At 42.7% G+C, this 14801-nt stretch overlaps 1 protein-coding gene across 2 annotated transcripts in view; it reads left to right on the forward strand.

The window, feature by feature from the left end:
• HSD11B1 (hydroxysteroid 11-beta dehydrogenase 1) overlaps nucleotides 1–14801 on the forward strand; it is a 70014-nt gene that overhangs the window by 24232 nt on the left and 30981 nt on the right. For both annotated transcript variants that reach the window (XM_055419007.2, XM_055419008.2), the window contains exons 2-5: nucleotides 3010–3123; nucleotides 3875–4005; nucleotides 4700–4811; nucleotides 4935–5120. In XM_055419007.2, coding sequence (XP_055274982.1) covers nucleotides 3036–3123; nucleotides 3875–4005; nucleotides 4700–4811; nucleotides 4935–5120 — 517 coding nt within the window. In that variant the 5' untranslated portion in view covers nucleotides 3010–3035. The remainder of the gene's footprint in view (nucleotides 1–3009; nucleotides 3124–3874; nucleotides 4006–4699; nucleotides 4812–4934; nucleotides 5121–14801) is intronic.

The following is a 14801-nucleotide window of genomic DNA, read 5'->3' on the forward strand; positions in this document are numbered from 1 at the left end:
GCTCTCCCGTCCCTGGGATTCTCCGGGCAAGAACACTGGAGTGGGTTGCCATTTCCTTCTCCAATGTGTGAAAGTAAAAAGTGAAAGTGAAGTCGCCCAGTCGTGTCCGACCCTTAGCGACCCCACGGACTTCAGCCTACCAGGCTGCTCCATCCATGGGATTTTCCAGGCAAGAGTACTGGAGTGGCTTGCCATTGCCTTCTCCGAAAGGAAACCATAAACAAGATGAAAAGACAACCCTCAGAATGGGAGAAAATATTTGCAAGTGAATCAACAGATAAAGGATTAATCTCCAAAATATACAAACAACTCAAGCAGTTCAATATCAAAAAAAAAAAAAACCCAATCGAAAAATGGAGGGAAGATCTAAATAGATATTTCTCCAAAGAAGACGTACAGATGGCCAAGAGGCACATGAAAAGATGCTCAGTGTCACTAATTATTAGAGAAATACAAACCAAAACTACAATGAGGTACCACCTCACACCAGTCAGAATGGCCGCTATCAAAAGATGTACAAACAATAAATGCTGGAGAGGGTGTGGAGAAAAGAAACCCTCTTATACTGTTGGTAGGAATGTAAAGTGATACCGCCACTATGGAGAACAGAATGGAGGTTCCTTAAAAAACTAAAAATACAACTACTATATGACCCAGCAATACCATTACTGGGCATATGCCCTGAGAAACCACAATTCAAAAAGGCACATGTACCCCAATGTTCATAGAAGCACTATTTACAATAGCCAGGACATGGAAATAATGTTAAGTGTCCATCCAGAGAGGAATGGATAAAGAAGATGTGGTACATATACATTGTGGAAAATTACTCTATCATAAAAAGGAACAAAACTGGGTTATTTGTAGGGGTGTGGATGGACATAGAGTCTGTCATACAGAGTGAAGGAAGTCAGAGAAAGAAAAACAAACGAATATTAATACATGTATGTGGAATCTAGAAAAAAAAAGTGCAGATGAACCTCGTTCCAGGGCAGAAATAGAGAGGCAAGCACAGAGAATGTACATGTGCATGCAGAGGGAGAAGGGGAGGGTGAGATGCATTGGGAGATTAGGTTTGACATAAATACACTGCCATATGTAAAAGAGACAGTGGGAACCTGCGGCATTGCACAGGGAGCTCAGCTCGGTGCTCTGTGATGACCTAGAGTGGTGCAGTGGAGGTGGTGGGAGGGAGGTCCAAGAGGGAGAGGACATATGTATACATATAGTTGATTCACTTCATTGTACAGTATAAACTGACATAACATTTAAAGCAACCGTACTCCAATTAAAAAAAAAAAGATCCTTAGACCAAAACTTTTAAAAACTGCTAAGATGTAAAGTCATCAACCATTATGTAGCGTCCTCATTCTCATCAATGCATTTTGCTGATGATAAATTATTTCATCAGGGACTTCCCTGGCAGTCCAGAGGTTAAGATTCCACACTTCATTGGTTCCATCCTTGGTCAGGGAACTAAGATTCCACATGCCACGGGCTGTGACCGAGAAAAGAAATATGTATATGTGTATATATATATATATATACACACATATGTGTGTGTGTGTATCTTATAGTTCTGACACTATGTAATGTAATTTTCTAGTTGAATTTTTAAAATATTTTTTCTATTTTGTTCTCCATGAACTATCTGACCCTCAACTGTTCTCAGATCTATACTGTTTCCTGGAAAGCAGGTGTGGGCCTTTGCTGACAAATTATTTCATCTCCTCTGGGTCTTAAATTATTTTTCCTTGCTCTGAAGTGAAAATTCAGTGAGTGTTTCCAGTGGGGGTCATAATTCAATTTCTCTTCATCTTATGTGAATCCTTCATCCTAAACCTACATTCCTCCTCCAAAGCACTGGTACCCATCCTTACTGCCATATTAAATTGGTTTCCTTGGCTCCATTGGCAACATGCAAAATTCTGGATTTTCTCTGTGATAGGGTAATGGGTATGGTTTCGATAGTGGGTTTTAAACCAAAAAACTTAATTACAATATCCTAAATTCTTTGAGGACTGATCCTCGTGACAGACACACCAACGTGGCTATTTCTATATTTCTGTGATAAATTCTAAATTACTAGGGATTTCTCCCCCTAGCCCTTTGATTGTTAACTAGATCAATTTTTAACTGGATGTGGGCTTTTAGGCTAGCTTTGCTTCAACTATGCTCATTTTTTTTTCTTCTACATCAGGTTCTCCTCTTCCTATTATCCTCTCCACATTTTTTTTGGTTCTCTATAGTGTTTAAAAGACCTACTTTAATAGCTCTAGTGCCTTTTTTTCCTTGACACTCATCATTTCTTCTTTATTTGCTGTTAAAGTAATAAGTGCACATTCCGTTGCACTTGCCTGAGAGTCTTGACTGGTCATGGGTTTCCCGCCACCTGGGTTCTAGCTGGCTTGCATTCTCCTTTGATGTTGTAATATTGTTCGTTGAACTTGAATGTGGCGTTTTTGCGTGTTTTCCCCCCTCCAAGATGTGCACCTTTTTTTTTCTTAAGCTTATTTTTCTGTTTTGTGCTGTTATTTTTAATTGCTTCCGACTGGGAGGTGGGGTTGAGAGTGAGATTTGCTTGACTCTGGCTCTCTTTGCTATTAGTCACACTTCCCTCAGAAGCCCCACACACGCTTTCTCTCTAGCTTTTGATATACCACTTTTGAAAGGCCATTGATTCCTGGCGTAAATGGCGTTATGAGGAAGACGGGCTCGGGATAGGAATGCTCAGGAATCCAGTTCTGTACAATCATGAGCCTGGCCATCTGGAAGTCTCTTCTTGCTCAATGAAATGGAGTAAACATTGTCCATTATGAAATCTACCATGCAGGCTGCCAGGGACGAATGGGATCCCACCCAAAGCCAATCGCAGCTCTGACAGGGAAATTGGCTAGCACTGCCTGAGACTACTCCAGCCTCCCCCGTCCCTGATGTCACAATTCAGAGGCTGCTGCCTGCCTAGGAGGTTGTAGAAAGCTCTGTAGGTTCTCTCTGTGTGTCCCACAGGGCTCCTCGTGCCAGATCCTTGTCTGATGGCTTTTATGAAAAAGTACCTCCTCCCCATCCTGGGGATCTTCTTGGCCTACTACTACTACTCTGCGAATGAGGAATTCAGACCAGGTAAGCACCAATGTGTTTAATTTTGGAGGAAAAGATTTTAAAACCCGGGGATGGCTGAAGGAATAGATTTTAACACCCAGGGATGGCTGGACTGTTTCTGAGGATCAGAAGGAGTTCTTGATCCCCAGAGTTGCTGGACAAGATGGGACCCTGAGGTAAGACTGTGCTTCTGTTTATGGGGTGTGAGAAGGTTAAAAGATTGCTAAATAATCCATGTTTTACTTGGCACATTAAATTGAAAGCAATTTCAGATCTCCTGCAACAAAAAAAAAGGAAAAAAAATGAGGGTAATTCCAAAATTCACAACTTCACCAGATAATTGAGCTCTGTGAAGGGCTGGATAAGTGGGAAATAAGGAAGAATTCTGGAGTTGATGACTAAATACAAGTGAGAGAAAATCCCTGGAATCTCTATGAGCACATGTGTTTTGATGACTTTTTGAATTTTATTTCAGTTGAGCAATCAGATGAGTCCAGAAACGTCTGGAACTCCAGTGTTTTAGCTAAACTCTCTGTCCATAGGGGTTTTCAAAAAGGGCAGCAGGGAGACTTGCTTTTGAGCCACCAAAGCAAGCTCCCATCTCAGAAAATATTTATGAAAGACGGGTCTGTCCCTTCATTGATTTATGCAGCTTGAGATAAGCTGATATGGGCTCATAACACTTGGACACTGAGATAAGGCTCTCCACCTCTAGAGTTGGGGGAGGAATGTTGCTGCTATGTGGTCCTCACTTCCTTTTTGGGTTTCCCAGAGATGCTTCAAGGAAAGAGAGTGATTGTCACAGGGGCCAGCAAGGGAATTGGAAGAGAAATGGCCTATCACCTTGCAAGGATGGGAGCCCATGTGGTAGTGACAGCGAGGTCAGAAGAAAGTCTAAAGAAGGTGAGGATCCTGTGCCCACAGACATATGTACCTCGTGTGCCCAGATGTATCCCTTTATATGCTTGCATATACATGCCAACGCACAGAACTGGCACACTCAGATACAGATACACACACACAGAGGATTCAAACACCCATAGGAATACCAAAGTATGCTTTTAAGTGTTCCTTCTCATGCATACACATCTAGACACAAAGTTCTTGGGCTCTGCATGCTCACAGACATGCCCATTCACACACATTGACACATGGAGTTACAGATATATACCCATGTACTCAGATACCAAGATCCCAGTACCTACTCAAGAATTCACATTCTGGTCACCATGCAGACACAGGCCCTCTTATATACTGAGACTCACAAACACAAGGATACACAAATATGCACAAACCTAAGGCTACCCACATGGAAACTAGCATCCATATCAATCATGTGTTCAGAAACATCTGTTCACAAAGACTCATGAACACAAATCGTGGACTTAAACTCCAGCACCACGACTGATCCATCTCTAACCCAACCCAATTTCAAACAGAGGACAAATGCTGCGTCAGTTGCCTTTAATGACACACATGTACACACACTTTTCAGGGCTATAAGCAACCTCTCATTTAAGCCCCCATTATGTCAGAGACTGCCCCTCGCAGAGGGCTGCAGCCAAGACCGACGCCAGTTGCCACTGTGCCCCCGCAGGTGGTATCCCGCTGCCTGGAGCTGGGGGCAGCCTCAGCGCACTACGTGGTGGGCACCATGGAGAATATGACCTTCGCAGAACAATTTGTTGCCAAAGCTGGAGAGCTCATGGGTGAGACGGTGTCTCCTCTCTCCCCTTCTGGACTTTGCCCTGGGGGTCACAGGGAGCTTTTGGGGAGGGAGAGGGGAGGTATCAACCTCAGATGGTTTCTCTCACCACAGCCGTCTCTTGCAGGGGGACTTGACATGCTCATTCTCAACCACATCTACTACACGCCTTTGCGTGTGTTTAGCAATGACATCCATTTCTTGCGCAGAAGCCTGGAGGTCAACCTCCTGAGTTACGTGGTCCTGAGCACGGCCGCCTTGCCCATGCTGAAGCAGACCAACGGAAGCATTGTGGTTGTCTCCTCTATAGCCGGTGAGTGGGCCAGGGGCCGGTGCACAGGGCAGGAGCGGCCCACCTGCCAGATATGGTGGCGTTGAGGGCTCTGCAGTGAACATACATTTTGCCCGTTTGCATGCCAAGAAGGAACACAATAGAAACCAGAAGTTGAAATGCTTAGGCTGATACTAAACAAAAGCTGATTAACAGTTTGCCCAGGTGTGTGGACCGGCAGATATATGAATAAGAGCCTTGGGTAAGGAAACTCACTGAGGAGCGAGCATGCTGACAAAAAGAGAGTGTTTGGAACAAGGGAGATGAGAGAGATGAGGACTTGTTCAGAGCAGGCAGACTACAGAGTTCCTGGAAGTAACAGGGAGAGCAGCAGTTCAGAGAGCTTCCCTGAACTTGCCAGGTGGTTTGTGATCAACAAGCCGGAGTCGAAAGGGTCATGGAAAGGCTGCCGCCTGTCCTGAGCCTCAGAGACAGACTTGGTCATCGTAGGGAAGATTTTGCTTCTTCCATGACCCAGAGCTATGGGTTGGTGAAGTTAGTTGGCACGAAGGGAGAACTGAGAGGTGAAATATTTTAACAACACGCAGTTGACGGGTAAGTGGGTTAAGCCAAGGCAGAATGAACAGCGAAAACAAAGAAACCATATGATAACAGACCTGCCTGATTCGGGGGTGTTCTCCAAAACCTGAACTTGCTACATCAAAAGTTCATTTTAATCCACCAACAGGGTAGGGAGCAAGTGTGTCCAGAGAAATATTCAGAAAGAGAATGCTGAAAAATCCAGAGAGGCCCCCTATGCTTTTGATGGTGACAGCATTTGAAGGGATCACCAGGGAAAAGCCAGAGAGTTTCCAACTTTGGGGATTCCTAGGCCCGTTTCATTATGGATCCAGTAGAGAATTGCCACATGTATTTGTTGATTAGTCAGTGAGAGGGATGTGGCTGGAAGACGCAAACACCAGGATCAAAATTAGCCATCTGCATGTGGCTCCTAGCAACGTGAAAACAAATCACCTAGAAGCTTTGTAATTTCTTGAGTAGTTCACAAACATGCGTTATTACTGTAACTCAGAACACCATCTATATTGTAAAGAGTCCTACTTCCCGGACGGACGGGAAAGGCCTCCATAGTGATCGGATAAAAGGGCAGTGTGTCTGTGCTACCCGCCAAACAGAGTGATTGATATGCATCCCTGTGCTTCCTGGACAACACAGACTCCCCCACCCCTCCCCAGACACAGCCTCTCTCTGCGCTGAAAGGAAGGGAGAGCATCTGGATGCATACTGAGTGAGAGGGTGCTGGGCACATCCCCAACCCCTCCTCAGGCATTGGCCAAAACCCACGGGTCAGTCATGGTGTAGGTGGCTTTTATGATCTCGTTTGATTGATACAGCCACTCTGGACAAAGGGTGTGCTTTATCTGGTGAGTTTAACTCTGTGTAAGATGGCATGCGGCTGAAATATTCTCGGAAGGAACAGAATTAGCACAGAAGACTGGGGACATGACGAAATTCTGATAACCTCTGTGTTTCTACACGTCTTCTCTGACGACTGAACGTCCCCTCGTGGTTTCTGTGGACTCTGGGAGGTAGAAACCTAGCTGGACTGCTGTCCTCCGTGTCCATTGTTTGTATAGCCAAGAGTCCAGCCTGTTTGTTTTGAAGAATGTCTGAATCTGCAAAGTACAAGCACTTTCCTTTCGCACCCTAATTGAAGAATTTCTCTGCTCTAGACTACATTCTTTTTTTTCAAATTGAAGTATTGTTGATTTACATAGGCTATATTCTTTCAGACAGTCAGCAAATGTATTCCTTAATCCTTCCTCCTTAAAATCTGAATCCCACAAACAGGGGGATGCTAAACCTCAGATTAAACCTAAGGTCAGCCAAAGAGCACTGGGATGGCTTTTTAATAATTCTTTCCAGGGACTGCATTAAGTGGTTTATTGAATTGCAGTAATCAGCAATTGTTTTTCTCCCCAGTGCATTTCCATGTATTGCATTACATAGAAATCCTACACTTTTAATATGTTCTCTAAAACGTCGGCTACTTCTTTAGCGTCATCAGAGACAGTACTGTCATCTCTGGGAGGGTCCTTACTGTCCACATCCATCTACCACTCAACACCATTCCTGGCACCTACTGCTCAAGTTTCTGTGTATGTGTAACATCTAGTTACATTGCTTAGTCTCCCTCTTTTCACCACGTGCTAGTTGGGTATATGGTGAACTAGTGTCACAAAACCCACATTTACAACAGCTTAAACATATCTAAATTTATCTTTCTAACATGGAACAGCCTGGGGAAAAGTTTAGAGCTGCAATAGTTCTGTCCCTGGAATCGTCTGGGAACTTTTGTTATGCCCTGAGTCTGGTCCCCCCATACTGATAGAATAAGACACTCGCAGCAATGCAAAAGCAAGAATGGGGTTTACTTCTAGCTCGAGCTAGGGCTCATGCCTCCTCCAGCGCAGTGGAGTGCGGACAAGAGCCCCAAGCCCAGGTCACAGCTGTTTTTATAGTCTTAGATTACATAAGCACCTATTTTTGTTCAAAAGATCAAGCGGGCAGAAGCTCAGTTCATGCGCGTGCAGAAGCTCATTGGCCAGTTCATGCATGCGCAGAAGCTCATTGGCCAGTTTTTCTGGGGGATTTCCCTTTTTCCTCTGATTGGCCTGATTTTTGGCGCCGGTGGGACTTTTCTAGGGAAGAGTTTCTGTGAACTTAGCCTCCATCCTGTCTCCAGGAAATCGAAACTTAGGCCTAAGCAAGGTTTCAGGCCTATCCTGGCTACTCAGATGTTAGGGCTCCTAATATCTCCCCCCTTTTCTGTTGTTCAAACGGAGGAATCTTCCTCTGTGGGTAGAGTTTGATCCAGGGATCTTTATACAGCCTTACTCAAAAACAATTTTAGGAATCTTTACTTAAAAACAACCTTATCTAAAATGGAGTAACTTTGATTCTATGAGCAGCAATCAAAGTACAGAAGCAAAAATGCATTACAGGAGCATTAAGTTTTACATTAGGTTATAGCGTCTAATCTGAAATCACACCCATAATATCATGTTTCAGGATATCTGGGAAATAGTTATTTTCCAGGATGTCTGAACCATAGCTACTCTATTTTGACTTTTAATTGTAAAAATTTTTTTTAATAGCCAAAGCAGATTTCACCATTAATGACGTCAGTGTTTTTCTAGGTATGAGAAGATACAAGAATTGGAACTCATAAAACCTTTTTCTGAAAAGATCTAACTATCTGAAGGCCTGTTCTGCCAGTTTTTTCAGAGCACAGAGTGCCTCATTCCTGATTTTCACCCTGAACTTCTTTCAGGGGGTGCTGAAGGTCAGCAGCTTGCAATGGTCATGATGTAATCTTTGTAGAGGCAGCTGGCAAGTACCAACTTCCAGTCAGCAGGGTTCCTTCATAGCCACATATCTGACCATGTGACACCATTTCATGGCCATTGTGTCCCACGGTGCTGGGAAGGCTCATTCCCAGGTCTAGGGAAGTGATGGGCCACTCAATGTGCTAAAATTGGACCAGGCCTTGCAAGTAGCAAAAGTCTCTGGACCACTGTCTTACTAGCCTCCTGGTCCAGGAAAATATTCCTCTTGTTGCTTTTTCCCATACCCAGAGTCACATTATTACAATTATTGATCTCATATGGAACTGCATATCAGCATTATATCACAGGCTCAGTGAAACAAGTGACATAGAAAATAATATAGCCATAGCTAGCAGTTATTAGTAAAATAAGAATTATAAGTCAAGAACATTTATTAGATAAAGCCTGGTATACCCCAAGTCACCTGACTTCATTTGTTAAATGACTATAGCCTGGTGTTAATCTCCTGGTTGTACATTATGGAGCATCTGACCTTTATCTGAAGATTGGTTACTGAGATAAGCCTTAGAAACTAACCTAGAGTGTCCTTTTTAATAACTTAATTAAATCTTTTAGTAGTATCACATAACATGGAACTGTCTCAGCAGTGAATCTTAGTAAACACTAGACCTTAATTAACAAAACTAGAAACTTAACAATTTACAAAACTTAATATTCCGTGATTTTTCATTATGGAGGCATTAACCCTGTAGCCAGGAAGGCTTTAACCCATCACATTAAAAAATGAGGTTTGTCAGGGAGCTGGGAAAAGCCAAGCAGCCATCTTGGATTTCCCATAGCCCTGACTCTGATTTCCAGCTATTGTTTTTAATTTTCCAATTTAGAAGCAGACTGTTGCCATGGTTTAAGGACATTAGGATGGCACAAGTCTAACAGTTTTTGTATAAGCAGAATGAGCTTTTACATGTCTACAAACCCGACAATTGGATTAATTTCTAAAACTAGCATAGGATCAGGCCTATGGTAGAAAAGCATTTGATTTATATGCAGAGGGCTAAGAAGTCAAGAAAACATTATAAATGATCATACGAATCAGGTCCAGCATCTTGGGCAAGCTGTCTACCTCTGATGTCGTCGTCTTCTCATCCTGGTGTAGTGTAGTTTCTTCTGAAAAAAGTCCTTCCATCCAGGTTGGAGACAGTCCCTTAAATTATGTCTTTTTCTAGTCCTGGTTGCAGGTCATAAGGCATCTGATCTTCATCCAAAGATAGATCACTGAGACAAGCTTCAGAAACAAACCTAGGGTGCTCTTCAAGAACTCAACCAAATCCTATATTAATATCACATAACAGCAAAGATCCATTCAAGAAATGAGTCTTAGTAGAAACAGATTTCCATTAACAAACTGGGATTTAACACTCATTGAAACATCTTTTTTCCCCTAAAATTACTCATTTTTATCAAATATAACCAAATTAAGACTTGTTTACAAAATAGATCTGTTCTCAATAAACTTGACCTGATTATTTATGTAACCATAGACTTTTCTTTTTTTTTTTTTTTTTTTGCTTTGCTTTGCTGAAACTTTTATGGAGTCTCAAACTTAACTTTAAAACCTTTCAGGGCTAGGAAAGTCATCTCAAAGGCTTATCACAGATTTTGCCTAACAGATCTGAGTGAATTCCTCCCTTTCTTAAGGTCTCCAAAACTGAGATTTCTGTACCTGTTAGTGAGATAACCTTCTTAATTTATCTGATAAAGTTCAGTTCAGTTCAGTCACTCAGTCGTGTCCGACTTTCTGCGACCCCATGAATCACAGCACGCCAGGCCTCCCTGTCCATCGCCAACTCCCGGAGTTCACTTAAACTCATGTCCACAGAGTCGGTGATGCCATCCAGTCATCTCATTCTCTGTCGTCCCCTTCTCCTCCCACCCCCAACCTTTCCCAGCATCAGAATCTTTTCCAGTGAGTCAGCTCGTCGCATGAGGTGGCCAAAGTATTGCAGTTTCAGCTTTAGCATCAGTCTTTCCAATGAACACCCAGGATTGATCTCCTTTAGAATGGACTGGTTAGATCTCCTTGCAGTCCAAGGGACTCTCAAGAGTCTTCTCCAGCACCACAGTTCAAAAGCATCAATTCTTCGGCGATCAGCTTTCTTCACAGTCCAACTCTCACATCCACACATGACCACTGGAAAAACCATCGCCTTGACTAGACGGACCTTGGTTGGCAAAGTAATTTCTCTGCTTTTTAATATGCTATCTAGGTTGGTCATAACTTTCCTTCCAAGGAGTAAGCATCTTTTAATTTCATGGCTGCAATCAGCATCTGCAGTGATTTTGGAGCCCAAAAAAATAAACTCTGACACTGTTTCCACTGTTTTTCCATCTATTTCCCATGAAGTGATGGGACCAGATGTCATGATCTTTGTTTTCTGAATGTTGAGCTTCAAGCCAACCTTTTCACTCTCCTCTTTCACTTTCATCAAGAGGCTTTTGAGTTCCTCTTCACTTTCTGCCATAAGGGTGGTGTCATCTGCATATCTGAGGTTATTGATATTTCTCCCGGCAATCTTGATTCCAGCTTGTGCTTCTTCCAGCCCAGCATTCCTCATGATGTACTCTGCATGTAAGTTAAATAAGCAAGGTGACAATATGCAGCCTTGACGTACTCCTTTTCCTATTTGGAACCAGTCTGTTGTTCCATGTACAGTTCTGACTGTTGCTTCCTGACCTGCATACAGGTTTCTCAACAGGCAGGTCAGGTGGCCATTATATCTGATAAAGTTACTGGAAGCCTAAGAGTTTCCAGTCTCTGAAGGGGTCAGATAGAGAAAAATGTTAAATGCTTCAATTTGTCTATTAAATACCATTTTACCAAATTACTGTTCAGTCATAATTAGTTTGAGGGGAAGGTTTCCTAAGATCTGGAAAACGCAGATTCAAACCAGTAATTTTTCAGAAACCATAAAAGTTATAAGCATATTTGCCAGTTCATTCGGTCCTTTTGTTAACCTTTGTACAGTCATCAGGTTTCTCACTAAAATCTTTTAATTTCTTACCCAGTTCAGAAACTTGTATTTATCCAAAAGTCCTTTTTATAAATCTTCTGGAAGAGGAAGCATTTTCACAAGAAACTTGGTTAGTGCTGTGACACCACTTTAAGATAGTAATCAGAATTACGGCCACATTTTACCTGAATATATCAGAATTTATATATAAATTGTTTCTAGGATATCTGTATTAGTAACATTTACCATACAATATACCCGAGACTTATTATTCACTTGACAGTACTTCCCATGTAATTTAACATGGAAGTTGAACCAATTAGTGTAATATCTCCCTTTGGGATGTTTCAGGGGCCCTCTGAAGCATCCCAAAGTCAGCTAGAAGCCAAAAGTGCTTCATCAGATTGATTTAGGAAATTTTGTCAACAAATATCAGAAAGGTTTAGAGCACTCAATCAGATGGGATTATAGGTCACTGTGAAACAATAGCTATTCACTCAGCCATAGTAGGATTTCAGAGGCAAATATAGAACAGACCATTTAAGAGGCAAATAAACTTAAGTCTATTATCAAATGCAGTTTAACATCTCCAGAAAACGTTTATTTATACACAAAACTCTTTCCTTGGGGTCCACTTTCCACAAAACCTTTTTATCACTTTCTGTACCCATTTGTTCTCCCATCCTGGAACAGCCACCTGTAAGTCAGACCTACTACCTTTTTCCTTCATAAAATGTAACTTCATTCTTCACACCTTCTTTACTGAACACACACATCTTACTTCCCTTAAGCAACCAGGAATTGACCTTTATATTAGCATTCTATAGATTGGTGAACATAAATTCCAGTGATAAAAAAATTTTAGCGAACATCTCAGGATGGCATCAAACATTATTTATTAATAGTCTAAAATCTTTAGTTTTTCTGTAAGTTAGTATTCAGTAGTGAACGTTTCAGAATCTTATTTTATTTGGAAATGACCTAGCTATTCAATAAACTTTTGTTACTTAATTTAGCACAACCTTAGAAATTCAGGTTACCAAAATCTAGAGAAACTGTTTTAGACAGACATTTTTAATCTTAATAGAGTTTATCTAAAAGCTCATGTCTCATCTACATTTTTTAGAAGTTTTTCACTCAAGGTAATTTATTTGTCGACAAACTTGTAACAGATATATTTAATTTATATTGAACCTAGGTGCAATGAAAATATTCTACTTAATGTTAATTACTCTAAGACATGTCTATATTAGATAGATCAACAAACATTAATATCAGGTATTTAATACTGAATATTTTCCAGTTTACATGAACCTGGAATTTATTATTTAATTTAGAATGATTTGTAAGCACTTACCCTTTTTTAAGCCAATTAAATAGAGCTCATTTACAAATTAACTTCAAAAATATTACTCAGAGACAAAGACCTACCAAGACATATTAAGACAGACACAGTGCGAGTCTTTAGTCATGAATTAGATATTACAATATAAAATTTACTAGTTTATAAAAACAGTTGGACCTATCCTATAGGGGGTCGGCGGAGGGACCCCATAAACAATAAAAGGGCATAAGGAAGGAGATCCACCCAGTCCCCGCCAGTCTCTATTGCCAATTTTGCCAGTGTTTCTTTTAGGGTCCGATTCATCCTTTTTATTTGACCCGAGCTCTGGGGATTGTATTCGCAGCTTAATTTTCATTTAATCTCCATAGCCAAAACCAATCCCTGAACAACTTTATCTTAGCCAAATTCGTTGGTCTCCGGGCAGCTACTCGGAGGCCTGCCATAAGAGTCTGGCGGTACACTCGGAGATGCTCCCTACCTTCTGCACGCTCAAAGTCCCACTGGGGCCGGGTCAATGGAAATCCCTCATCAATTAGGTTTGGCTGCATGCTTTTGCATTGCTTTTGCATTACCGTCCACACCCCGGGACATGTTTCCGAGCTTCCGATAGAATCCGCTCCCATTCTTCTGTGGTGAAGAGCACCTGTAACAGCTACTGACAGTCATCCCAGGTGGGATTATGGGTGAAAAGGATAGAAACAAGAGGCTTTATCCATGCTGGTGGGTTTTCCACCAGATCTTGCCAGACCAGGATATAGGGCATCTGGTCCGGGTGGCCAGAAGGGCCGGGCGTGAGAACCTTCCCCCAAAAGCCCAGATGGTGGGCAGGCTGAAGGTTCCCTCTCTCGGCCACCCGACATTAAAAGTGGGCCACTCCGAGGAGCAGAGTGTCACCAGCTTATTCCTCTTCACTAGCAGAGACAAGTCTCGCACCCTAGATTTAAAGTCAGAGAAATGATCCATCATGAGGGAGAGCAGGGTAGAGCTTCCTTGACCCATGACCACAGAACAGATTACGGCAGAGAACAGACACAGGAGAGAGACAGAGACAATTCCGACACACATGATAACACGACAAACGGAGGACAGACAAACGTCACCCGAAAACACACTACTAGGTCTCTGAGACCTCTGAGGCTTCCTGCAGTTTAAAGTAACCTTACCGAAGGGCGTCCACTGCCCACCAGATTCCGGATCGGAAGAGACCTCCTCTCTCCCACAAAGCCAGCTGCCTTCCAGCGCGAATGCTGGGCCTCAGCCTTACGCTGGCTACGGCGATCAATTCACCCCTGATCAGACCTGGCACTGGTGCTGTAATCAGCCCTCCTCTGGGCTGATGAACCCCTTCTGCCAGGAGAGCGTTATTCTCCCCAGTCACAGGGATCCCGGACGAGCCCCCAAATGTTATGCCCTGAGTCCAGTCCCCCCATACTGGTAAAATAAGACACTCGCAGCAATGCAAAAGCAAGAATGGGGTTTATTTCTAGCTTGAGCTAGGGCTCATGCCTCCTCCAGCGCAGTGGAGTGCGGACAAGAGCCCCAAGCCCAGGTCACAGCGGTTTTTATAGTCTTAGATTACATAAGCACCTATTTTTGTTCAAAAGATCAAGCTGGCAGAAGCTCAGTTCATGCGTGCGCAGAAGCTCATTGGCCAGTTTATGCGCGCGCGGGGTTTTTCTGGGGGATTTCCCTTTTTCCTCTGATTGGCCTGATTTTTGGCGCCGGTGGGACTTTTCTAGGGAGGAGTTTCTTAATTTTGGCGCTGGCGGGATCTTCTTAGGGAGGAGTTTCTGTGAACTTAGCCTCCACCCTGTCTCCAGGAAATTGAAACTTGGGCCTAAGCAAGGTCTCAGGCCTATCCTGGCTACTCAGATGTTAGGGCTCCTAACACTTTCTATCCCAAAACCAGCATCCCTGGGCATTATTATTCTCACCGGTGTGTCCACAATGGCTCACTGTCATGTCAGAATTCTAGCTAGAGAAAATGGAGAAAGAA

The sequence above is a fragment of the Moschus berezovskii genome, chromosome 17 (genome assembly GCF_049115385.1).
Source record: "Moschus berezovskii isolate FMDL1 chromosome 17, NW_MosBer_1.0, whole genome shotgun sequence".
In the NCBI taxonomy this organism is placed as follows: Eukaryota; Metazoa; Chordata; class Mammalia; order Artiodactyla; family Moschidae; genus Moschus; species Moschus berezovskii.